This window comes from Oncorhynchus gorbuscha, linkage group LG18 (assembly GCF_021184085.1).
Source record: "Oncorhynchus gorbuscha isolate QuinsamMale2020 ecotype Even-year linkage group LG18, OgorEven_v1.0, whole genome shotgun sequence".
Classification (NCBI taxonomy): Eukaryota; Metazoa; Chordata; class Actinopteri; order Salmoniformes; family Salmonidae; genus Oncorhynchus; species Oncorhynchus gorbuscha.
Window position 1 is genome coordinate 53,905,583 of NC_060190.1, and position 26,052 is coordinate 53,931,634.

General features: G+C 44.2%; 1 protein-coding gene across 1 annotated transcript; it reads right to left on the bottom strand.

Moving 5' to 3' along the window:
- Positions 1-1,866: 1,866 nt before the first annotated feature.
- On the bottom strand, positions 1,867-25,265 carry LOC124004319 (alkaline phosphatase-like). Its single transcript, XM_046313147.1, has 12 exons — positions 25,194-25,265; positions 12,167-12,294; positions 10,911-11,030; positions 9,990-10,105; positions 9,285-9,459; positions 7,801-7,976; positions 7,448-7,588; positions 7,195-7,264; positions 6,920-7,054; positions 6,551-6,742; positions 6,293-6,412; positions 1,867-6,147 (listed from the first exon to the last, which is right to left on the bottom strand). The coding sequence occupies exons 2-12, from the start codon at positions 12,234-12,236 to the stop codon at positions 5,882-5,884; spliced, it is 1,581 nt and encodes a 526-aa protein (XP_046169103.1). The 5' UTR covers positions 12,237-12,294; positions 25,194-25,265; the 3' UTR covers positions 1,867-5,881.
- Between the last annotated feature and the right edge of the window lie 787 nt (positions 25,266-26,052).

A 26,052-nucleotide genomic window follows, 5' to 3' on the forward strand; every position in this document is an offset into this window, starting at 1 on the left:
GGGAATCCAAGGGAGCCGTAGAGTGGGGGATCCAGGACAGAGTAGCAGGACTGACGAGACGTAGGACTGGAGACAGGGACCAGAGTCATAGTGGACAGAACTGTAGCAGAGAGGAAAACAACGTAAGGCAAAGGAAAACAGGCACAACAGGATCTAAACAGGAACAAATGGCTAGAATCATAGACTGAATGGGCAGAGATAACGATCTGGCAGCGTGGAAGTGGCAGGGCTGAGTATTTGTAGAGGTCTTGATTAAGGAAAAGGTTGCAGCTGGTGGGGATCTGCTCTGACTCCAGCACACCTGCCTCCGCCCACACAAGCATACACACACACGTAGAGAAAGAGCACTGGGGGAGTGACGGCCGGTCAAGGAGTCACCGGATGAGCAGTAGAGGGTGTGGCAGGAGCAAATGTAACACTCCTCTCCTGTTGGAACAACTCTGCTATCAGCCTAGTTGGTTCATGATTAACCTTGTTTGTGATAAAGCAGGAAATGAAAACAGTTGGTGAAACTGTGTGTATTGGAGATGAAGCCATATATTCTGGACTTATTGTTTTATTACTGTGCTTTAAAAAGAATATGAATGAGTATGAGCAGTTAAAAGTATACTTGAATGTGTACGTTATAAAAAGCTTGAAACTGTTAAATTCCTCCAATTATTCATACAAACATAAAACAGGATTACAGAAATATCATCAGATAGATTGCTCTCTTATCTTGGCTGGTGGAAGATGAAATTATCAGAGTAAAGCCTCTCCTGCAGTGAGAAGGTGTATGTAAGGGAAAGACACCAGACACAGACCCCCTAGAGCCCAGATTCCAACCAGGCACAATGTGCAGCACCCACATAAAGAATGCCCCAGAGTGTGTGGACTATACTTCATACCCATCTTAGCTAAACCTCCATGTTCATGCTCCAGTCACCATGAGTCCCAAAGGGCTACAGTATGTGGCTTGAGTCCATTCACATTCTACACAAACCTCATGCATTCAAGGTTGAGTATAGGTTTGTTTGAACATAATATTCCAGCTATTCTCCATTGTTAGAGATTTTAAATTTCTGTTGTCTATTTTCAAATCACTTCCAACTGCACTATTTTTACTTTTTTCTTTCAATAGTAAAAGTTTTTCTTCTGACAAGGTATTTTAATAATTCCAATACAAACACATTTACAAAGTAATGTGTGTACCATTAAACATTTCTCTATGAAGTGACAGATTTGTTAAAATATACACTTAGTGTACAAAACATTAAAGACACCTTCCTAATATTGAGTTGCACCCCCCCCCTCCCTTTTGATCTCAGAACAGCCTAAAATTCGTCAGGGCATGGACTCAGGGTTGCTGGCCCATGTTCACTCCAATAATTCCCACAGTTGTGTCAAGTTGGCTGGATGTCCTTATGGTGAGGGACCATTGATACACACAGGAAACTGTCGAGCGTTGCAGTTCTTGACACAAACCGGTGCACCTGGCACCTGCCACCATACCCTGTTCAAAAGCACTTAAATATTTTGTCTTCCCATTCACCTTCTAAATGGCATAGATACACAATCCATGTCTCAATTGTCTCAAGGCTTAAAAATCCTTATTTAACCTGTCTCCTCTCCTTCACATGGACTGATTGAAGTGGATTTAACAAGTGACATCAATAAGGGGTCATATCTTTCACGTGGATTCACCTGGTCAGTTTATGTCATAGAAAGAGCAGGTGTCCTTAATATGTTGTACATTCAGTGTATCGTCCATCCCAAATGGTACCCATAATGCATATTGAAAGTGCAACCAAAATCAGTTCCTGGAAAACTGACACATTATCTATAATTTACAGAACACACACCAAGAATGTAAACACAACATTTTCAGAAAAAACAACAGGACTTCCTTTATTTAGTAAGAGATTCGCTAGCTTATATTTTATGAAATTCTGACAGTGGGGGACTTTTCATTCAGTGCTTTCTGAAGTATGTACAAAGGAGATGGAATACATACCATTTACATTTAAAAAATAACATTTTAAACCATATACTCAAAATAGCCTCTGATTTGCTCATTGTAATGTTTACATGATTGTTTAGGGAATCTGATGAAAGCTTATGATGTAGATTCTGTTTACTGTTTGCTTTCTGTTTAGGTCAGAGGAGTGGCTAAAATAATATATTCATATTCAAATCTAGAGGAATGTTAGGGGAGAGCGAGGTAAGTTGTCACACTGTTCATACCTCCAACACTATAGGTGTTATCTCAAAAATCAAATAGCTACTTTGTGTGACTACATGTTCTATGGTCAACTTCCTGTTCGTATGTGGTCGAGGTCACTCTAATCTGAGGTGAGCACAATTTTCTTATTTCTCCCCTTCAAAAGTAAAGAATTGGCACTTTACATTTTATGCAATGAAACTTTGTTAGGTATTAATGTTCAAAATTATAATTTTGCACTGAGTAGAGGAGAAAATAACGTGTCTTTTGATAGTTTAGCTGCAGTCCTAAGATTTAGCCAACATTAGCACACATGTCAGTTTGGGGCAAGTTGTCTCAATGACCTTGTGGCAAGTCGACAACTTGCCCCAGTATACATCGACACATAGAACATGCTCTAAAAACATTGTGATATAGTGTCATCAGCTCTGATAATAGAATTAAATGTTACTGTAAATGGATTATTATACACAGTGTGTCATGAATTTAGTGTGGGGTTATGAATTGCATTGTGGCAACAAGAATAGTAGACAGGGAGGTGGGCTTAATAAGCCTCTAATGAATATGCAATTGCAATGAGGAAATTTGATTTTGAAGGAAGGAAGGAAGGAAGGAAGGAAGGAAAGGAAGGAAGGAAGGAAGAAAGATGGTTAGAAATGATAAAAGAAAGACAGAGGATGGCAGCCCACCACCTGGCATAATGTTAAAGGCAGTGAGGCAGGTGAAGTTGCAGAACAAATCAATCAGGAGTACAGCAAAGGATTTTGACATAAATTACCGTAACCTGACTGGGTATTGTCAAAAGGCTACCAGAGAAGAAGTTGAAAGTCAGACAGCCATGCCAACAACAGTGGTTGGCTATACAAAGCCACGACAGGTTTTTTCACCTGATTTGGAGATGCAGCTTGTTTAGTATAGTACTAGGTCAGCTGACATTTATTTTGGTCTGTCGCCAAGTAAGGTCAGAAGACTTTCCTACCAGTTTGCTGTGACACACCAGCTGAAGTTCGCGCCAATGTGGGCAGAAAAAGAAAAGGCCAGCTTGGAGTGGTTTACAGGCTTCTTAAAGCGGCACCCAACGCTGTTGCTGAGAAAGCCAGAGGCAACTAGCCTTACCAGGGCAAGTAGCTTCAACAGAGAAAATGTTAATGCTTTCTTCGACAATGTAGCATAAGTGCTAGAGAGATATCAAGTTGGACCAGGAGACATATGCAATGTCGATGAAACTGGAGTGACCACTGTACATAAACCTGACAAAGTGGTGGGCAGATGTGGATTCAAACAATTCGGGTCACTGACCTCCGCTGAAAGGGGAACCCTCGTCACACTGGCCTGTGCTATCTCAGCCACAGGGAATAGTATACCTCCATAGTTTATATTCCCCGTGTCAACTTTCATGATAATTTCCTGATCAACGGGCCACCTGGTAGGAAAGGAGGGACAAATCCCCCTGGGTGGATGAAAGATGTGCACTGTTGACTTCCTGAAACATTTGGTTGAGCATACAAAGTGCTCAAAGGAGAAGCCCTGTTTACTCCTTTTGGACAAAACCACGAGTCTTATCTGTCTGTTGATGGACTCACTTACGCCAGAGTAAATGGCATAATTATGCTGTCATTCCCACCCCATTGCTCTCATCGGCTTCAACCTTAGACAGTTCTGTCTACAGGCAGCTAAAGAGGCACATCAACACCTCATTGAAGACAATGTCAATTTATGACATTCCTGGGATTGTGGCAATCATCTATCCTCTGGCTGCAACCCCCTTGAACATTCAGGCTGGCTTTAGGGTGGCTGGGGTACAACATTACAACTGAGTTTGCACCATCCTATATTACAGATCGCCCCATTCAGAACCCAACCCTACCAGGCCCCAGCACCAACCCTGCCCTGCCAGGCCTAATCAACATTCCAACCCTACCTGGCCCCAGCAACAACGCTGCCCTGCCAGGCCCAAGCAACATTCCAACCCTGTCAGGCCCCAACACCAACCTGCCAGGCCCCAGCACCAACCCTGCCCTGCCAGGCCCAAGCAACATTCCAACCCTGTCAGGCCCCAACACCAACCTGCCTGGTCCCAGCACCAACCCTGCCCTGCCAGGCCCAAGCAACATTCCAACCCTGTCAGGCCCCAACACCAACCTGCCAGGCCCCAGCACTATTCCAGCCCTGTCTGGCCCCAGCACCAACCCTGCCCTGCCAGGCCCAAGCAACATTCCAACCCTGGCAGGCCCCAACACCAACCTGCCAGGCCCCAGCACTATTCCAGCCCTGCCTGGCCCCAGCACCAACCTGGCTCCAGCACCAACCAGCCAGGCCCCAGCATCATTCCAGCCCTGCCTAGCACGAGCTCAGACACAGACCTGCCCAGTTCTTATGCTAGCACCAGCTCACCCTTGCCCAGCAATGCCATTGCTGACAGCAGACTACCAACTCCAGAGGACATCAGGCCATATTCAAAAGCTGACCCCCGAAAACAAGTTTGTAAAGGAAGAAAACGGTGCAAAACAGCAATTCTAACTGACACACCAGTGAAGCAGGCAATAGAAATTTAAAAGAATAAGGCACACTCTAGCAAAAGGCTGTTTCCGAAGAAAGGGAAGCAAGGGGGGGGAGTCAAAATCTGGATCTGCAAAGAACAAGAAGGCAGCTAAAAAAAAAAATCATAGAAGAGTCATCATCAGATGAAGATGTGAGCTTCTGCCTCGTCTGTGTGGAGCCATTTCAAACAGCCTTCCAAAGGAGACGTGGGTGAACTGTGTGAGATGCAACAAATGGGCCCATGACGCTTGCACCTCAGGCCAGGCAATTTATGTGTGTCAGAACTGTGACTCCGAAGATGAGTGGGATTAGTCAGATACAGATGTACGTCGTATAGGCTGTTACAAAATTGTGTGTTAGTGTTTTTAAACATCACATCTGTATTGTTAAGACCTTAAACATTTAATTAAGCAAGTTATCTGCAGCATTACATTCCATTCCAATTACAACAATTACCGCGGATCTATGTGAACGCCAGAGAACGTTCGATTTCAAGGTTTGAAGTAAAGTGGTCGTGCCACTTAATTACTGTGTGCTCTGCCAGTATTCTTGTTTTGATTGAAAGTCATGATTTGCCAGTAAATGTTAGAGAGTGTGAAAAGTGTGACAACATACCTCGCTCTCCCCTGCATTAGGTTTCTAATTTTCAAAAGGAACTGGCTTCTTTGAAAAGTTGACTAATCCATAGTCATGGAATTGACAGACAACAAATATATAGGTGAGCAGCAACATTGCTTTGTCATTAATCCCGGGAGGGTATTTTTCCCATACAATGATTGATATAAATTCAGAGATATACCCTTCTCTTAAACCAACTGATATGACAGAATTCTTCACATAGTTTTGGTGTTAACTGAATAGTGATCAATACCAAAGTAAATTAACACAACCTATCCTATATCTTAAAGTAGAAATAAAGTGATATCCTCTTATTTTCCCAAACACTACATGTGACTGAACAACACCAACCCTCAAAACACTAACTTTAAATGCCCTTGCAGTGGTCATTATAGAATGGGGGAAAAAATGTAAATGGTAAGAAGAAAATATGCATTGCAACTGGAAAACAATATGTGGGAGTATTACATGTATACTAAGAGGAGGGTTGGGGTAGTACAGGAGGGGGGTTGGGGTGAAAGGTCAGCAGAGGAGACAGATGAGTGTGAGGAGAGCTGTCAGGCTGGGCAGAGCAGCGCTGAGACTAGAGGCTCCACTGGATGACATGCAGTGGTCTCTGTTCTGGCCAATGCAGGCAGCATAAGCCATGACATGGGGAATGTAGTTCTGCTCGTGGACACCGTGCAGCAGATGAGCCATAGGGCCCTTAGCAAACACAGCCACATCCTCTCCTCCATGAGTCTCCATACTCAGCGGAACTGCAGACTGGGCCTTGTAGTTATTTTCCTCTGAAGAGAGGGAAGGAAGGGAAGGGGGGAGGTGGGGAAAGGGAAGGAGAAAGAGATCAGATGGATGATTTTCTGGCATGCCAAAGACCAAGTGGTGTTCTCTATGACAGAGGCAATACTCCATTGATGATAAGATTTCACTTACCATAGTCAAGGGTGGAGATGTTCTCTCTCAGACCATTGACTACTTTAAACCCTGGTCCGTTCCCATATAAGATGGCAGTGAAGGGCTTCTGGTCCACATCACTCAAAATGGAATTTAGACCTGTAGACAGAGAGAAAACAATGAACGATCTCCATCACTAACCATTAATCACAACATCCACGACATCCAAGTGACTGATGACTGAGTGTAGCCACATAGAATATACAATACATTGTTGCAAAAGCATCCACTGCTCACCAAAAATTGTGTTCCCCCTTGGAGTGTAGCCTCCAAAGTTGAACATGTGAGAGTGGTCAGCAGTGACGACAGTCATTGTGTCATATATGCTGGTCATGAGGCCGGCGTGGCCAATGGCCCGGTCCATCTCCACTGCCTCATGCAGGGCCTGCTTGGCTTTACCGTCGTGATGTCCGTGGTCGATGCGCCCCCCTGCCAACGCACAGCCTGGTTAACCTCTCTCTCTCAGACAGATGAGAAAATCTAGCATCAGGACTGGCAAAGCAGCCTAAGGTGTAAAACTTCACATTCAACATGATATACATTATTAAACTTGTGCATCTGATACAGTATTTACTGGTGCCAGAGTAAATGTAACACAACAATCACCCTCCACCAGCAGGTAGAATCCGCTGGGGTTTTTCTTCAGGATCTTAATGGCCACCTCCACCATCTCGGTCAGTGAAGGATCTGTCTCATTGTTTCTCTCCAGGTCATAGGGAAGATCTCCAGGCTCAAACAGACCTGTGTTAACACAGGAAGCAGGGTTTAATATATTGTGAAACAGGTAGAGAAGATGATCAGTGGTTAACATGAATAGAAAAGATGAAACAGGAAGGTCATGAAATCAATAAAGAGCCAAGAATTAAAAAACAATAACTCACCCAAAAGGTAATCCACACTATTAGGATTTAGCGATAAAAGTTCCTTCTTGTTCCATACATAGTTGGCGTTCTGTTTATTTAATAGATAAAACAATACATCATATGGCATTGATCCAACCCTGTGACAACCTAAAACGATTCAAATGTTCTTGATAAGAAAAATGGAGAAAAGTGGAGGACGGAGAAGAACAAGGAAGAAACAGCAGACATGGTAGAAGAGGAGTGAGAGAAGAACTAAGACAGAGCAGCTGACCTTGTTTTTCATTCGGTTATTCCACTCCTCCACCAAGTTCCTTCTATCGATGCGGGTACCGAAGTGTTTCTTCTCTCCAGGATACTCCACATCTGATTGGTTTTTGGGGAACATGTATTTCCTCCCTCCTCCCATAATCACCTAGACATCCACCACAGAGGTAAAACATTTGACCTACCTCTATGGACATCCCCGGTAGGGTTAAATATTTTCCTTTTATTATTATCTGTGTGCCTTTACATTACAGGTGCAAGTTGGTTAATATTACTGTCTGAACAATAATGCTCTGTTTTTAACATGATTACTGGATATTTTCTGTAACATCAGGATCTATATTATATGATGTGACTCACATCGATGTTGGGAATGTTCTCAAAGAGCTGCCTGGCGATGTCCTTGCAGCCCGCCTGTACTGCCTCAGCGGGCATCTCTCCATCGGAGTACCAGTCCCTGTCCACACAGTGGGCATAGGCTGCACTGGGGGTGGCATGGTTCACACGCGTTGTCGTGACTATTCCCACTGACTTGCCTGGGTAACAAACACACAAACCGTTTTTGAACCTGCTGCTTGGTCTGTGCAATAGTCTGCCAGATCTGAAGACAATCAATAGCTCCAAAGAAACTGCTAATTCTAGTTGAACAATTCTGTTGACGCCTAGGGGACCATCGAGAGCATCCTGACCGGTTGCATCACAGCCTGGTATGGTAACTCCTCGGCATCTGACTGTAAGGCACTACAGAGTGTTGTGTGTAGGGCCCAGTACATCACTGGAGCAAAGCTTCCTGCAATCCAGGACCAATATAATAGGCGGTGTCAGAGGAAAGCCCAAAACACATTCAGAGACTTCAGTCACCCAAGTCATAGACTGTTTCCTCTGCTACCGCACGGCAAACAGTACCAGAGCACCAAGTCTAGGACCAAAAGGCTCATTAACAGCTTCTACCCCCAAGCCATAAGACTGCTGAACAATAAATCAAATGGCCACCAGGCTATTACATTGACCCCCCCCCCCCCATTTGTTTTGCTGCTATTCCCTGTTAATTATCTATGCATAGTCACTTCACCCTTACCTACATGTACAAATTCCCTCTAACCTTACATTGACTCGGTGCCGGTACCCCCTGCATATAGCCTCGTTATTGTTATGTTATTGTGTTACTTTTTATGATTTTTTACTTTAGTTTATTTGGTAAATATTTTCTTAACTCTTCTTGAACTGCACTGTTGGTTAAGGGCTTGTAAGTAAGCATTTCACAGTAAGGTCTACACTTGTGACAAATGTGACAAATAAAGTTTGATTTGATTTGAATTCAATTTTCACTCATTTGAGAAATATGACAATTTATGTCTTTTTTGTTTGTTGTTTACCCATCATGGTTAGAGTACTTACTATGTTAGACAGATAATTATGGTTGTACAAATATTTCCACTGAGGATGAGTGGGTCAGAAACTAATGAGTTAAAGCCTGTTCCTGATGTGAGTCATCAATTTCTGTGTGTTACAGTATGTGAAGGGCTCAGGTCATAAGTTCACTGCCAACCTGGTCTGGTCGCTAATGATTGGATCCCTGATTCTCTCTGACCCCTGACCTTTACTCCAGAAGTCTTGTTTTCATTCCTGCCATGTCTCTGAGTCATTTGGGCCTGCTAGGGAGTCTCTGCTTTTGAGAAAATACATCTGTAGCTATAAACTCCGCATTGAGATTCATGCATGCCTACGATTACAATGTTATCATGGTGTGTCTCTACTGCTTATCTCAGGTTGGCCAAATAAGGCTTAATAGATCTGGTGTGGAAAGGTACTGTGAAAAAACATGAGTTATAAGGAGACATTACCGGCTTCCTTGGCCCATCTGAGGATGGAGGTGACCTCGTTGCCCTGTGTGGAGTTGCACTGAGAGCGGACGGCAGCTGCACTCACACCCACCGTGCCCTCGTTGGCTTTCACCCCACAGAGGAATGCTGTGGCTGTACCCGCACTGTCTGCAACCTGGGCATTGGTGTTATATGTCTGCAGATACAGGACAGTAACGTGTCCTTCTGTAGCTCAGTAGGTAGAGCATGGTGTTTGTAACACCAGGGTAGTGGGTTCGATCCCCGGGATCACCCATACGTAGAATGTATGTGCACATGACTGTAAGTCGCTTTGAATAAAAGCGTCTGCTAAATGGCATATTTTTTATATAGAATTGTAGTAGGAGACATTGTTCTGCATGCCGTGTTGGTGTTATCCACACCTCCAAGCATCACCTTGAAACGCTCAGATTGTGTCATTTCTTTTACATTCTTACACAGTTATTGACACAGACTACTACATGATCAATCATGTGTGGAATGTGCTGCTCCCTTAACTATAAAGACAGTTTTATGACGTGTGGCTTCTTGCCAAGTATGTAACATAATAACACATTATTATCGTATGACATAGACAGTATGTGACCAGGTATATTGGTCTTGATCTTGGTGAACCATTCATTACTTCCAGATCAATAATGCATGCTTTTCTATAGCTTTTCTATATGATAACAGACCAGGTCAGACCTTGGAAAGTGCAACAAAGGGGAAATTGTCCATCTCCAGTTGGGTCTCTTCCCCGCTCTGTCTGCTCAGCTGCCCCTTCAGTATTCGTGCTGCCGTCACTGTGGGAATGCCCATTCCTACACAACAAAAGCAAAGCAGTGCTCGGTCTGTGGTGTGATTCTATTTAAGGGATAGAAAGCCTTTCCATCTCATGCATTAACACCTTTTGGTTTTCTATCTGATTAACAAGGCTCTGTGGTCACTTTTCACAGCAGCTTCTCCATCCACTAAACAGACAACTCTACATTTGGTGGTAAAGAACCTCGTCAAAAGAGCTTTTACTTTTATCTGCCTTGAGTCACCAGAAATGTGTATTTTTAGAGATAACTATCTATTTTCCCTTTGTTTTATATGGATATCAAAATGGATACTTTTGTAGAGGATGTGAACTTCCACTTTATCCAGCATGATTGTTTTAAGCATGGTTGTCATACATGATAGAGTAAGATACATTGTATGCTGCTGCATGTAAAACATAGACAATTAAGATCCTTTGGGGGGGACAGTTTAATGGGTCACTACATAACATAACATTAAGCAGAAGCAAAGTTATCCATTGGCACTGTAAGCATGTTTGTTTAATGCTCGATGGCTCCCATATTCAACATTCGATTTAGAAAGTCTGAAACATACTATTTACTTCTGACTGGATTACATCAATCCTCCAGAATGTTTAGATGGAAATGACTGTGTTTGATGAGGAGGACATACTTATCATGAAAATACTCGTTTTCTACAACCACTAGGAACGATATTCTGGAAATGTATAAAAACGATTACATCTGTATGCTGCACATAAGCTCATAGAGTTAAGACTTCACTTCATCATACAGTATGGCACATAATCATGCAATGAAAAAGGCCCCTTTAATCATGGCTTACCATCACCAAGGAAGAGGATGAGGTTCTTTGCAGTGTTTTTATTGAGCTTCTGAAGTGTGAGGGCATTCTTCAAAGTACTCTGAGCCCATGTGTTCCAGAACAGGGGATCTTTCTCTTGGTCTGCAACACGGAGGTAGACTTTTAGTTTTAAATGAGGAGGGAAAGAGGCCAGCAGAACTGATCTGTAACACCTGCGAAAGTACTGGGACAAGTGGGACGGAATATGCCCCAATTAAATGGAATACACGTTGAGGTTTATCCAGGGAAGCATTTTTTGATGGACAAAAACTTGAATAACACAGAAAATATGCGTTGTCCATTATTTCCAAAATATCACTTCCTGATTTATTAATTTTTCATAACCTAGTTATAACCTTCCTAATTAATTTTTTACTGCCAGACAATGTCAAGGTTCCTTTGTGAGTAACTTATTTCTATACTGCTTTTAAGTCTCAGCATGACATATAATATGAACAAGTATGGACGATAATATCAAGGGACCAACAGGATGACCATAAGCATATACACATGTACTGTTTTGATAATGACATGTTCTGTAGGGTCTGCCACTGCCAACCATATGACATTGGAGATCTCCAGCACGTAAGCTTCTTATTTCTGAAATCACGTTGCCTAATATACACCAGCACATACATTAATGATGTTACGATAAGAAGGAACCTAATCTTATAACTGTTTAGGGAGAAATATTATACATCTGGAATCCATTTTGTGAACCTCTCCTTATCTGTACATAATATTTCAGGAGCTAAATGATTCTGGTCAATTTGTAGAGAGAACAGAGAAAATGGAGGTACACTATCCATCGTATTGTAAATGCAGTGTGCATTATGTAACACGCCGTGTTATTCTAAACAGGATGCCATAAACAACAGATAAGTGGCACTTCCTTAATAAGAGCAGTTGAAGACTTCTGCATGTGTCACATCTCCAATAAATCAAAGCCCAATTTAGTTTCTACCCTTCTTCCTGAAGTGTGCACTCATTCACTCCTCCTCAAGGACTATTGGAGCATTGGATTGGTTTCAGCATGTGCTAAAGGATCTTTCCACTACATTTCCTAAGCCGGTCACTTTCCTTTCAAATATATGAAGAAGTGCACACTTCAGCAAGAAGAAGGAATGAAAAAGGTCTGTGTTAGTATGTGTCCCCTCTAAGCTCTTCCTGGTGGATTTCAGTCAAACAGCTAGATGCTGTTAAGAGACATTACATTTATTGATATGTGTGTGTATTACCAGGAAACTGTGGCTTCCCCAGGCCTTCCCAGGCCAGGCAGGACCAGATGAGCAGGATTGTCACCTTCATGATGCTTTCGCTCTATCGCTGTAGTGTTATCACATACCACGTCCCAAACTAGGTGAGTCTGTAAAATAAGGAGAAATCATTGTATATGAAAGGTGATGATGAGTTTGATTGCGCCAAAGTGCGCCAAATGATGTGGAAAGTAGGTAGGTTTCAACTTAGACATTCACAGTGAACAGAAGTAGTGGTTTTGTTGTAGTGTTGTCCTAACACGGCCCCATGGGCCCTGAGCAGCCAGCCTTCATCTATTATTACACCTCCACCCCTGTCCCTTCCTCTCCCTCCAAAATTCCCACCCCTATCCCTCCCCTGTGCTGTGGTCAAGGTCGCTTTAATGGGATTGTGGGCCAAATCACAGAGATATTTCACAGCCATAACAGGACGTTTCAAAATGATTGTTGCTCTAAATAACCATTATGTGCTTCAAAGAAAATGGTATTTCACAAATTCTTGAAACTGTGCGCGAATGAGCCCTGTTACTTTATGCTATTAAAACAGACAACACAAGTCCTCCAACATTAGTATACAATATGCTGTAGTTGAGTTTAGGGCTGGGCTATATATTGAATGAATTAGATTCATTTAAATGTATGTTTTTGTGTTATATTTGTTTTTGCCCGTAGAGAATAACAAAGCCATGTTGAGTGCACAAGTGAACAAGAGTGTCCTTTTGATCGGTGGGGTTGTTCTCAAAAGGTCAAAGACTTGAGGATTTAAAGACACTCATACTTCTCGAGCAGTTCAAGAATTAGCCTTCATGATAGGGTTGCTACCTACATTTATGAACACAAGGATCTCACTCTTGAGAAAGTTGCAGTTCTTTCAGAAGAGTTTGTGTTGACACAAAACTTCCTTCCAAACCTTTTGTCCGACAGACAGATCTGGGTTTGGTGGTTGCCTGGAGATCGCTACCTGCCCGAATGTCACAAACTTCAAAATGAGTGGACCAAGGCGCAGAGTGCATTGAGATCCACATATGTTTAATAAAAAAGTAAAACTGGAAACAAAACCACAAAACTTACAAAGAACGTGAAGACGTAGTGCCCAAACACACTAACACAAACAATATCCCACAAAGCAGGTGGGAGATAGGGCGTCCTAAATATGATCCCCAATTAGAGGCAACCATTACCAGCTGCCTCTAATTGGGAACCATACAAAACCACCAACATAGAAATACAGATTCTAGAACACCCCCCTTGTCACACCCTGACCTAAACCACTGTAGAGAATCCAAGGGCTCTCTCTGGTCAGGGCGTGACAGTACACACACACACCCCCCCCCAAAGGTGCGGACTCCGGCCGCAAAACCTGAAACCAAATGGGGAGGGTAGGGAGGGTGACTAGTGGCGGTGGCGGCTCCGGTGCGGGTCGTGGCCCCTGCCCCGACCACGGATCCGGCCATGGAGCTGGGTTGGATGCCGTGCCTGGAATTGGGCACGAGCGCAGCGGAAGGCTCCGACCATGGAGCTGGGTTGGATGCCGTGCCTGGACTGGGCACCGGCGCAGCGGAAGGCTCCGACCAAGGGCTCCATTGGTCAGGGCGTGACAGTACACACCCCCCCCCCCAAAGGTGCGGACTCCGGCCGCAAAACCTGAAACCAAATGGGGAGGGTAGGGAGGGTGACTAATGGCGGTGGCGGCTCCGGTGCGGGTCGTAGCCCCTGCCCCGACCACGGATCCGGCCATGGAGCTGGGTTGGATGCCGTGCCTAGACTGGGCACTTGACATACCTCCCAGTAGATTGGGGGGTATGTTAAAAACACCTTGAGGATGGATCCTAAACAACGTTTGCAGTGTTTCTGTCGATATTATGTAGCTAATTCTGAAGAAAGTTTGGCGTTGTAGTAGTAGCATTTTCCGGTCGATTTCTCAGCCAAGGATGATGAAGAAACGGGAGCTTTTTCGCCTACAAAAATAATCTTTTTGGAAAAAAGGAACATTTGATATCTAACTGGGAGTCTCCTGAGTGAAAGCATCTGAAGTTCTTCAAAGGTAAATGATTTAATTTGGTTGCTTTTCTTATTTTCGTGAAAATGCTGCCTGCTGCCAGCAGAGCCTAGCATAGCATTATGCCAATATAAACTTACACAAATGCTTGTCTAGCGTTGGCTGTAATGCATATTTTGAAAATCTGAGATGACAGTGTTGTTAACAAAAGGCTAAGCTTGTGTTTGAATATATTTTATTCATTTCATTTGCGATTTTCATGAATAGGAACATTTTCTAGTGGTATTTATGTCCGCTGCATTATGCTAATGCATTTGAGGCTATGATTACGCTCCCGGATACAGGATTGCTAGTCGCAAAAGGTTAAGGGAGTAATAAAGGTTTGGTATCCTGTTACCCTCTTTATTATCTTCCTGTAGAGCCATAAAATGTAATGATTGGAGAGAAGGAGGAGTGTTTTCAGTAGGATGTGTATAACTGTGATGGTGAGAAATGTTTTGTTGTCTGAATACAGCTGTGTCGACCCTTTGGGAAGAAATAAACTTGGTTAAGCTTCTCTAATGTGTCTGTGAGTTATTTACTCTGAAAAATAAGAACCTTGTTATGCAGGTGAATGAGGACCCAAAAGCGACTTGGCGAAAACAGAGTCTTTAATCCAGTAAAGTAAATATTCAATCATAAAGAACAATTCCACTCGTAATGACGAGAACAGACTGGAGACTCGATCATGAACTGCAGGTTGCCTCGGGAAGGCACTTGACCGTAGCAGACTCAGACACCTGCTCACCACGCAGCATCTGAGGGAAACACGACACGACAGGGCGATACAGAGACACAGCACGGTGAACAATATACAAGGATCCGACAGGGCAGAAACGGAAAACAAGGGGAGATATAGGGACTCTAATCAGGGGAAAAGATAGGGAACAGGTGTGGGAAGACTAAATGATTGATTAGGGGAATAGGAACAGCTGGGAGCAGGAACGGAACGATAGAGAGAAGAGAGAGAGGAAGGGAGAGAGAAAAAGGGGACCGAACCTAAAAAGACCAGCAGGGGGAAAACGAACAGAAGGAAAAGCAAAATGACAAGACAATATAAGACAAAACATGACAGTACCCCCCCACTCACCGAGCGCCTCCTGGCGCACTCGAGGAGGAATCCTGGCGGCAACGGAGGAAATCATCAATAAGTGAACGGTCCAGCACGTCCCGAGACGGAACCCAACTCCTCTCCTCAGGACCGTAACCCTCCCAATCCACTAAGTATTGGTGACCCCGTCCCCGAGAACGCATGTCCATGATCCTACGTACCTTGTAAATAGGTGCGCTCTCGACAAGGACGGGAGGGGGGAGGGAAGACGAACGGGGGTGCGAAGAAAGGGCTTGACACAGGAGACATGGAAGACAGGATGGACGCGACGAAGATGTCGCGGAAGAAGCAGTCGCACAGCGACAGGATTGACGACCTGGGAGACACGGAACGGACCAATGAACCGCGGAGTCAACTTACGAGAAGCTGTCGTAAGAGGAAGGTTGCGAGTGGAAAGCCACACTCTCTGGCCGCAACAATACCTTGGACTCTTAATCCTACGTTTATTGGCGGCTCTCACAGTCTGTGCCCTGTAACGGCAAAGTGCAGAACTCACCCTCCTCCAGGTGCGCTCACAACGTTGGACAAACGCTTGAGCGGAGGGAACGCTGGACTCGGCAAGCTGGGATGAGAACAGAGGAGGCTGGTAACCCAGACTACTCTGAAACGGAGATAACCCAGTAGCAGACGAAGGAAGCGAGTTGTGAGCGTATTCTGCCCAGGGGAGCTGTTCTGCCCAAGACGCAGGGTTTCTGAAAGAAAGGCTGCGTAGTATGCGACCAATCGTCTGATTGGCCCTCTCTGCTTGACCGTTAGACTGGGGATGAAACCCGGAAGAGAGACTGACGGACGCACCAATCAAACGACAGAACTCCCTCCAAAACTGTGACGTGAATTGCGGGCCTCTGTCTGAAACGGCGTCTAACGGGAGGCCATGAATTCTGAACACATTCTCGATGATGATTTGTGCCGTCTCCTTAGCGGAAGGAAGTTTAGCGAGGGGAATGAAATGTGCCGCCTTAGAGAACCTATCGACAACCGTAAGAATCACAGTCTTCCCCGCAGACAAAGGCAGACCGGTAATGAAGTCTAGGGCGATGTGAGACCATGGTCGAGAAGGAATGGGGAGCGGTCTGAGACGACCGGCAGGAGGAGAGTTACCTGACTTAGTCTGCGCGCAGTCCGAACAAGCAGCCACGAAACGGCGCGTGTCACGCTCCTGAGTCGGCCACCAAAAGCGCTGGCGAATAGACGCAAGAGTGCCTCGAACACCGGGATGACCAGCTAACTTGGCAGAGTGAGCCCACTGAAGAACAGCCAGACGAGTGGAAACAGGAACGAAAAGAAGGTTACTAGGACAAGCGCGCGGCGACGCAGTGTGCGTGAGTGCTTGCTTAACCTGTCTTTCAATTCCCCAGACTGTCAACCCGACAACACGCCCATAAGGAAGAATCCCCTCGGGATCAGTAGAAACCACAGAAGAACTAAAAATACGGGATAAGGCATCAGGCTTGGTGTTCTTGCTACCCGGACGGTAAGAAATCACAAACTCGAAACGAGCGAAAAACAACGCCCAACGAGCTTGACGAGCATTAAGTCGTTTGGCAGAACGGATGTACTCAAGGTTCTTATGGTCTGTCCAAACGACAAAAGGAACGGTCGCCCCCTCCAACCACTGTCGCCATTCGCCTAGGGCTAAGCGGATGGCGAGCAGTTCGCGGTTACCCACATCATAGTTGCGTTCAGATGGCGACAGGCGATGAGAAAAATAAGCGCAAGGATGAACCTTATCGTCAGACTGGAAGCGCTGGGATAGAATGGCTCCCACGCCTACCTCTGAAGCGTCAACCTCGACAATGAACTGTCTAGTGACGTCAGGAGTAACGAGGATAGGAGCGGACGTAAAACGTTCTTTTAGAAGATCAAAAGCTCCCTGGGCGGAACCGGACCACTTAAAACACGTCTTGACAGAAGTAAGAGCTGTGAGAGGGGCAGCAACTTGACCGAAATTACGAATGAAACGCCGATAGAAATTAGCGAAACCTAGAAAGCGCTGCAACTCGACACGTGACCTTGGAACGGGCCAATCACTGACAGCTTGGACCTTAGCGGAATCCATCTGAATGCCTTCAGCGGAAATAACGGAACCGAGAAAAGTAACGGAGGAGACATGAAAAGAGCACTTCTCAGCCTTCACGTAGAGACAATTCTCTAAAAGGCGCTGAAGAACACGTCGAACGTGCTGAACATGAATCTCGAGTGACGGTGAAAAAATCAGGATATCGTCAAGATAGACAAAAACAAAGATGTTCAGCATGTCTCTCAGAACATCATTAACTAATGCCTGAAAAACAGCTGGCGCATTGGCGAGACCAAACGGCAGAACCCGGTACTCAAAATGCCCTAACGGAGTGTTAAACGCCGTTTTCCACTCGTCCCCCTCTCTGATGCGCACGAGATGGTAAGCGTTACGAAGGTCCAACTTAGTAAAGCACCTGGCTCCCTGCAGAATCTCGAAGGCTGATGACATAAGGGGAAGCGGATAACGATTCTTAACCGTTATGTCATTCAGCCCTCGATAATCCACGCAGGGGCGCAGAGTACCGTCCTTCTTAACAAAAAAAAAACACGCCCCGGCCGGAGAGGAGGAAGGCACTATGGTACCGGCGTCAAGAGACACAGACAAATAATCCTCGAGAGCCTTACGTTCGGGAGCCGACAGAGAGTATAGTCTACCCCGAGGAGGAGTGGTCCCCGGAAGGAGATCAATACTACAATCATACGACCGGTGAGGAGGAAGGGAGTTGGCTCGGGACCGACTGAAGACCGTGCGCAGATCATGATATTCCTCCGGCACTCCTGTCAAATCGCCAGGTTCCTCCTGAGAAGTGGGGACAGAAGAAACGGGAGGGATGGCAGACATTAAACACTTCACATGACAAGAAACGTTCCAGGATAGGATAGAATTACTAGACCAATTAATAGAAGGATTATGACATACTAGCCAGAGATGACCCAAAACAACAGGTGTAAAAGGTGAACGAAAAATAAAAAAAAGAAATAGTCTCACTGTGGTTACCAGATACTGTGAGGGTTAAAGGTAGTGTCTCAAATCTGATACTGGGAAGATGACTACCATCTAAGGCGAACATGGGCGTAGGCTTGTCTAACTCTCTGAAAGGAATGTCATGTTTCCGAGCCCATGCTTCGTCCATGAAACAACCCTCAGCCCCAGAGTCTATCAAGGCACTGCATGTAGCACCCGAACCGGTCCAGCGTAGATGGACCGACAAAGTAGTACAGGATCTAGATGGAGAGACCTGAGTAGTAGCGCTCACCAGTAGCCCTCCGCTTACTGATGAGCTCTGGCTTTTACTGGACATGAATTAACAAAATGTCCAGCAAGTCCGCAATAGAGGCACAGGCGGTTGGTGATCCTCCGTTCCCTCTCCTTAGTCGAGATGCGAATACCTCCCAGCTGCATGGGCTCAGTCTCTGAGCCAGAGGAGGGAGATAGTTGCGATGCGGAGCAGGGAAACACCGTTGACGCGAGCTCTCTTCCACGAGCCTGGTGACGAAGATCTACCCGTCGTTCTATGCGGATGGCGAGAGCAATCAAAGAGTCCACACTTGAAGGAACCTCCCGGGAGAGAATCTCATCTTTAACCACTGCGTGGAGTCCCTCCAGAAAACGAGCGAGCAGCGCCGGCTCGTTCCACTCACTAGAGGCAGCAAGAGTGCGAAACTCAATAGAGTAATCCGTTATGGATCGATCACCTTGGCATAGGGAAGCCAGGGCCCTAGAAGCCTCCCTACCAAAACCTGAACGGTCAAAAACCCGAATCATCTCCTCTTTAAAGTTCTGGTAATTGTTAGAGCAATCAGCCCTTGCCTCCCAGATAGCTGTGCCCCACTCTCGAGCCCGGCCAGTAAGGAGTGAAATGACGTAAGCAACCCGAGCTCTCTCTCTTGAGTATGTGTTGCGTTGGAGAGAGAACACAATATCACACTGGGTGAGAAAGGAGCGGCACTCCGTGGGCTGCCCGGAGTAGCAAGGTGGGTTATTAACCCTAGGTTCCGGAGGCTCGGCAGGCCAGGAAGTAACAGGTGGCACGAGACGAAGACTCTGGAACTGTCCAGAGAGGTCGGAAACCTGAGCGGCCAGGTTCTCCACGGCATGGCGAGCAGCAGACAATTCCTGCTCGTGTCTGCCGAGCATGGCTCCTTGGATCTCGACGGCAGTGTTACGAGCGTCTGTAGTCGTTGGGTCCATTCTTAGGTCGGATCCTTCTGTTATGCAGGTGAATGAGGACCCAAAAGCGACTTGGCGAAAACAGAGTCTTTAATCCAGTAAAGTAAATATTCAATCATAAAGAACAATTCCACTCGTAATGACGCGAACAGACTGGAGACTCGATCATGAACTGCAGGTTGCCTCGGGAAGGCACTTGACCGTAGCAGACTCAGACACCTGCTCACCACGCAGCATCTGAGGGAAACACGACACGACAGGGCGATACAGAGACACAGCACGGTGAACAATATACAAGGATCCGACAGGGCAGAAACGGAAAACAAGGGGAGATATAGGGACTCTAATCAGGGGAAAAGATAGGGAACAGGTGTGGGAAGACTAAATGATTGATTAGGGGAATAGGAACAGCTGGGAGCAGGAACGGAACGATAGAGAGAAGAGAGAGAGGAAGGGAGAGAGAAAAAGGGGACCGAACCTAAAAAGACCAGCAGGGGGAAAACGAACAGAAGGAAAAGCAAAATGACAAGACAATATAAGACAAAACATGACAAACCTAACAGTAGATAGTGTGGTCTAGAGTTTATCATGAGGTACTCTACCTCAGGTGAGCAATACCTTGAGACTTTAATATTACACATTGAGCAACAGCTGTTATTGATAAAAAGACACAGACCCCCACCCCTAATCTTACCAGACGTACAGTTGAAGTCGGAAGTTTACATGTATCTTAGCCAAATACATTTAGACTCCATTTTTCAGCGTTCCTGAAATTTAATTCTCGTAAAAGAAATTCCCTATCTTAGGTCAGTTAGGATCACCACTTTATTTTAAGAATGTGAAATGTCAGAATAATAGCAGAGAATGATTTATTTCAGCTTTTATTTCTTTCATCACATTCCCAATGGGTCACAAGTTTACATAGACTCAATTAGTATTTGGTAGAATTGCCTTTAAATTGTTTAACTTGGGTCAAACATTTCGGGTAAAGTTCCACAAGCTTCCCACAATAAGTTGGGTGAATTTTGGCCCATTCCTCCTAACAGAGCTGGTGTAACTGAGTCAGGTTTGTAGGCTTCCTTGCTCACACACGCTTTTTCAGTTCTGCACACACATTTTCTATGGGATTGAAGTCAGGGCTTTGTGATGGCCACTCCAATACTTTGTTGTCCTGGAGACATTTTGCCACACCTTTGGAAGTATGCTCGTGTCATTGTCCATTTGGAAGACCCATTTTCGACCAAGCTTTAACTTCCTGACTGATGTCTTGAGATGTCGCTTCAATATATCCACATAATTTCCATCCCTCATGAAGCCATCTATTTTGTGAAGTGCACCAATCCCACCTGCAGCAAAACACCCCCACAACATGATGCTTCCACCCTCGTGCTTCACAGTTGGGATGGTGTTCTTCGGCTTGCAAGCCTCCCCCTTTTTCCTCCAAACATAATGATGGTCATTATGGCCAAACAGTTCCATATTTGTTTCATCAGACCAGAGTACATTTCTCCAAAAAGTGCCATCTTTGTCCCCATGTGCTGTTGCAAACAATAGTCTGCCTTTTTTACGGCGGTTTTGGAGCAGTGGCTACTTCCTTGCTGAGTGGCCTTTATGGTCATGTCAATATAGGACTCGTTTTACTGTGGATATAGATACTTTTGTACCTGTTTCCTCCAGCATCTTCACAAGGTCCTTTGGTGTTGTTCTGGGATTGATTTGCACTTTTCACACCAAAGTATGTTCATCTCTAGGAGACAGAACACATCTCCTTCCTGAGCGGTATGACGGCTGCGTGGTCCCATGGTGTTTATACTTGCGTACTACTGTTTGAACAGATGAACGTGGTACCTTCAGGCATTTGGAAATTGTTCCCAGGGATGAACTAGACTTGTGGAGGTCTACAATTTGTTTTCTGAGGTCTTGGCTGATTTATTTTGATTTCCCCATGATGTCAAGGAAAGAGGCACTGAGTTTGAAGCTAGGCCTTGAAATACATCCACAGGTACACCTCCAATATACTCAAATTATGACAAGTAGCCTATCAGAAGCTTCTAAAGCCATGATATAATTTTCTGGAATTTTCCATGATGTTTAAAGGCACAGTCAACTTATTGTATGTAAACTTCTGACCCACTGGAATTGTGGTACAGTGAACTAATCTGTCTGTAAACAATTGTTGGAAAAATGAATGCACAAAGTAGATGTCCTAACCGACTTGCCAAAACTATAGTTTGTTAATTTTTAACAAGAAATGTGTGGAGTGGTTAAAAACGTGTTAATGACTCCAACCTAAGTGTATGTAAACTTTCAACTTCAACTGTATCTGTTCTGTCCTGCCGATGAACAGAAAACCCAGCCAACTGAATATTATTGTCTTTCAGCCACGACTCGGTGAAACATAAGATATTACAGTTTTTAATGTCCCGTTCGTAGTATAGTCTAGAGCTGAGGTTATTTTCCAGTGATTGCATGTTGGCCAACAGAGTGGATGGTAGAGATGGGTTACCCACTCACTGACTAATTCTCACAAGGCACCCCAATCTCCGCCACCTGTATTTCTGTCTTTTCTTCACGTGAATGACAGGGATTTGGGCCTGGTCTCGGGGAAGCCGGATATCCTTCGCGTCGGATTCATTAAAGAAAAAATCTTTGTCCAGTTCAAGGTGAGTAATCGCTGTTCTGATATCCAGAACCTCTTTTCAGTCATAGGCGATTGTGGCATCAAAATTATGTACAAAATAAGTTACAAACAATGCGGGAAAAAAAACACAAAATAGCATAGTTGGTTAGGAGCCCGTAAAACGGCAGCCATCACCTCCAGCGCCATTATATTTTCAATCATGCATCCCAGATTGAGGCTTGCTATCAGCAGGAATATGTAGCACTCTGTGCCAGGAAGTCGTTATATTATTTTTTCTTTTACATTGCATTATACCATTTCAAGAGCTAATACTACATTCATATAAGAAGTGTATAAGCCCTATCTATGCACCATAATACGTTCTATTCCTGGAGTAACTCCCTGTCAGAGAGACCGTGAAAAGAGGGTTAGGTCGTGAAAAGAGGGTTAGGCAGGAGTACCGGGGCCAGTGGTAGGTCAAGGGTGAGGGCTCTCTCTTTCAAGCACACTCACTACCTCTATCCATCTATCTCCAGGTGCTACAGAGACAGACTGGTCCAAGGGCTTTCAGAGCCTTCTGCCCAACTACCTGCGATCTCTCCAGGGCACAGAGATGTAAGCTCCACTCATAATAGTATACTTGATGCACTATGTAAACATCATTCACTATGGCTGTCTGCTTGTGTGATGCTAGCATTTTATCCAGGGCCAATGGTTGGATTAGATTTACTGTACTCACTCCAACTCATGCTCTCTCCTCCCTGTAAAGGTCTCCCAGACATTAATCAAAACTATCATGTGTCCATCCACCTTTCTTCTAGGTGAGTCTCTAGAACTCTAGAGAAGAACATCAACAAACCTGCCTACCTGTCACCCCTAGCCGCAGACTTTCAATGGCCATATTTTGGGGATGACCAAATGCAATAGTTTTGTGTAAACAACTTTCTTTTTTTTGTAAGATTACAAAACTAACTTTTTCATAGCTTGTGTGTTATGTTGGTCTTCACATTTTTTACTAACTTCTGTGATAACTTAATCATCCAGAAAATACACTTAGAGCTTATGATTTAAAATGTCTCATGTCCAGAGTGAATGCATTTTTATTAATGTATATCATACCTGTGTCTCAAATAAAATATATATATCCCAGACAAGATTAAAGAATGGGACAAAGTGAATATACTGTAAGTCAGGGCTTGGGTCCGTAGCAGTTTTTATGAATTTGAGTGGTTAAATACAATACATGTTGACAGAATGGCTGCGAGACAGAGAGACTGTTGCTGTACTCCCAGGTAAGGCCCTTGCTCCTGGAACCACTGAAGACCCCAGTATTCAGTCAGGAAGCTTGAGATGTGTGTCAGGATGCAGTGGCCTGATAGGGAAATGACACATTTTGTACCTTTCATCACCATAGCCATGTTCACTGCACATGTCGATGAACAATTCAATCATTTTATTAGTGTCATTGACTTGGAAATTCACATACAAATATTCAGTTCATAAGTATTGACTGTAAATACATCTAGGGTCCTGTGGTGAAAGACTGCCGTGCAAGGTATTAGGCAACAACTTTCTTCCCGGGCCCTTATTCACAAAGTGTTTTCAGAGTAGGAATAGTGATCTAGGGTATAAAAGGCAGTGATATAAAAGGCAAAACTGATCCTAAACTCCTTGCCTAAAAGGCAAAACTGATCCGAAACTCCTTGCTTGGTGGGCGAAACAACGGGAAAAAATGACACTTGTCGGAGGGAGACAGATTTTCCAAGGAGTTGGGCCTCTCTCTTTCTCTTCCTCTCTGGTTGTGTCCATAGTTTCTGCATTTGGCTTCTGTGTTTTAAAGCATTTTGAAAATGAGATGTGTACATACGCGGTGACATCAACTTCAAAATTATTAGGCAATTATCATTTGTCGCAGTAAAGACAGTTTGACAAAAGAAAAATCCTCCTCTGTTCCACGGATAAAAACATTGTTGATCTTTAGAAAAAGCCTCCTATATTTGCTGATTCCATTACATGTTGCAAGGATCTTTTTTGATATTGCTTTTGTCGAATAAACCTGGGTCTATGGAAACCCTCCTAGTGTTGATCTCTGTTTCTTCCCCATCACTAGGCAGGTTTCCATTGACCAAGATATATTCGACAAAAGCAATGTAGCAAAAAAGTGAAAGTGCAGCTTTTGTGATTGGACAGTGAAAATGATATGTGTGTTCTTGACCCCCAGTTCACACTAGCTATTTTGGCACCACGTTTCTAGGGCTAGCCCTGAGAATTCCATGCTAACCCTGCTCCGGAAGAGTGCCAGCTATCCCTGGGCAAAGGTTGTTGCTAGCCTACTTTAGAATGTGCAAGTGTGAACACTTGCTTAGCCCTGGGCTAAGGCAGTGTGAACGCACCTCTTTGAATGCCAACCTATAGCTATCTATAGTAGCCTAGGTTTGTCCTCCATCACTTTTCATGACTGGCTACTGCCTGGCTGGTGCAGGCGGTGAGCTGATTGTGTGGTTGAGTTGCTGAGCAACCGAGTTGCTGTCCCGGTTTTAAAACCCAGATTCGACTGAAAAGTTGTTAATGTTGTCAGATGCTACAAAAAGGTAACACATCATTGGTTCTTAATGGTCAGAAATGAGCATGTGAGAGTGATAAATTATACATTAAATAACTTTTGCACCTACAAATTTGGTCAATCTGACATTTTTTGAATCCATTGGTTTCTTTATGGACGCTATAGTCTAGGATTAATCCGACATCTAGATTTTGAGCTAGGTAGATGCAGAAAATACTTGGAAAATTAAATTGCTAAAGATTCTGTTTTCTGGTATGTGATCCTCGGTAATGGTCGGACAGCTCATGACAAGAGGTGGGGAGTGTGTTTTGTACCTCCAACCAAGTTTATTTGCAAATCAAGATTGGTGTCATATTGGCTAAAATACTGTATGATGATATGGAGATTTTAGTTTAATATTGAGCAACCAATGCCATTAATACACCATTTAAATGGCCTAATATTACAGAGTCAATTAATGCAAACAGTTAAAGGAATAGACTTACTGCGGGTTCTTAAGTTTCTGTAGCAAAAATACGTCTGTCCGTTGATAAAGCACATTCACGTTTTCATGTGTCTGTTCCTGATGCTCTTCACAATCCTTTTATAAGCATATGCACTAGCTCTGTCTGGGCGGTCAGTATCCCAACACAATGGCGAGAAACCACCCTATAAGTAATTGCTCTGCATGTTAAGATTGTAAAGAAATACCTAGTTAACAATGCAAGTTCCTTAATCCTTAGATTCCTTTATACTTGAGAAAATAGTGTATTCATCATATAAACAAATTTCATTTAATTTTAGCTAAACCACCCCTCACCCTAGAATTATCGCTTTAGGTGAATTATTTATCTCCATTAGGAACAGTTTATTTATTTATATCCATGAAAATTGCATACACCAAAACAGGTAGCAGTTGTAACCTAAGTAGGGCCAATATAACTATGTGTACCTGGCTGTACCTACATGTAACCTAGGAAATCATGTACTGTAAATACATAGACCTAGTGTTTTGGATACTTAGTAAAGTGGGACCCTTTTCTTCTCAGGATAAGTGTGGAACTTTCTAAGAAAAGGTCATCAGAATGTCATATTAATGTCATATTAAGACCCTCAAACTCTATTGGTTAGAATGATAGAGAACTGGCCCTTCTCATTCTGCTATTGGAAGGAAATGTTATTTCAAGGCTCATTTTGGAAACTCAATATTTACAGTGATACTTTCGTATTGTATGGATGGATGGGTTAGCTGACAACGTTGCAAAAATTATGTGCGAGCTTCCATGGAGCAGAAGTTAGCGTGGTGTTGTGATTATGGATGGCGAGATTGCTAGCAGAAATTCTAAGAAACTGCCATGTGAGGGA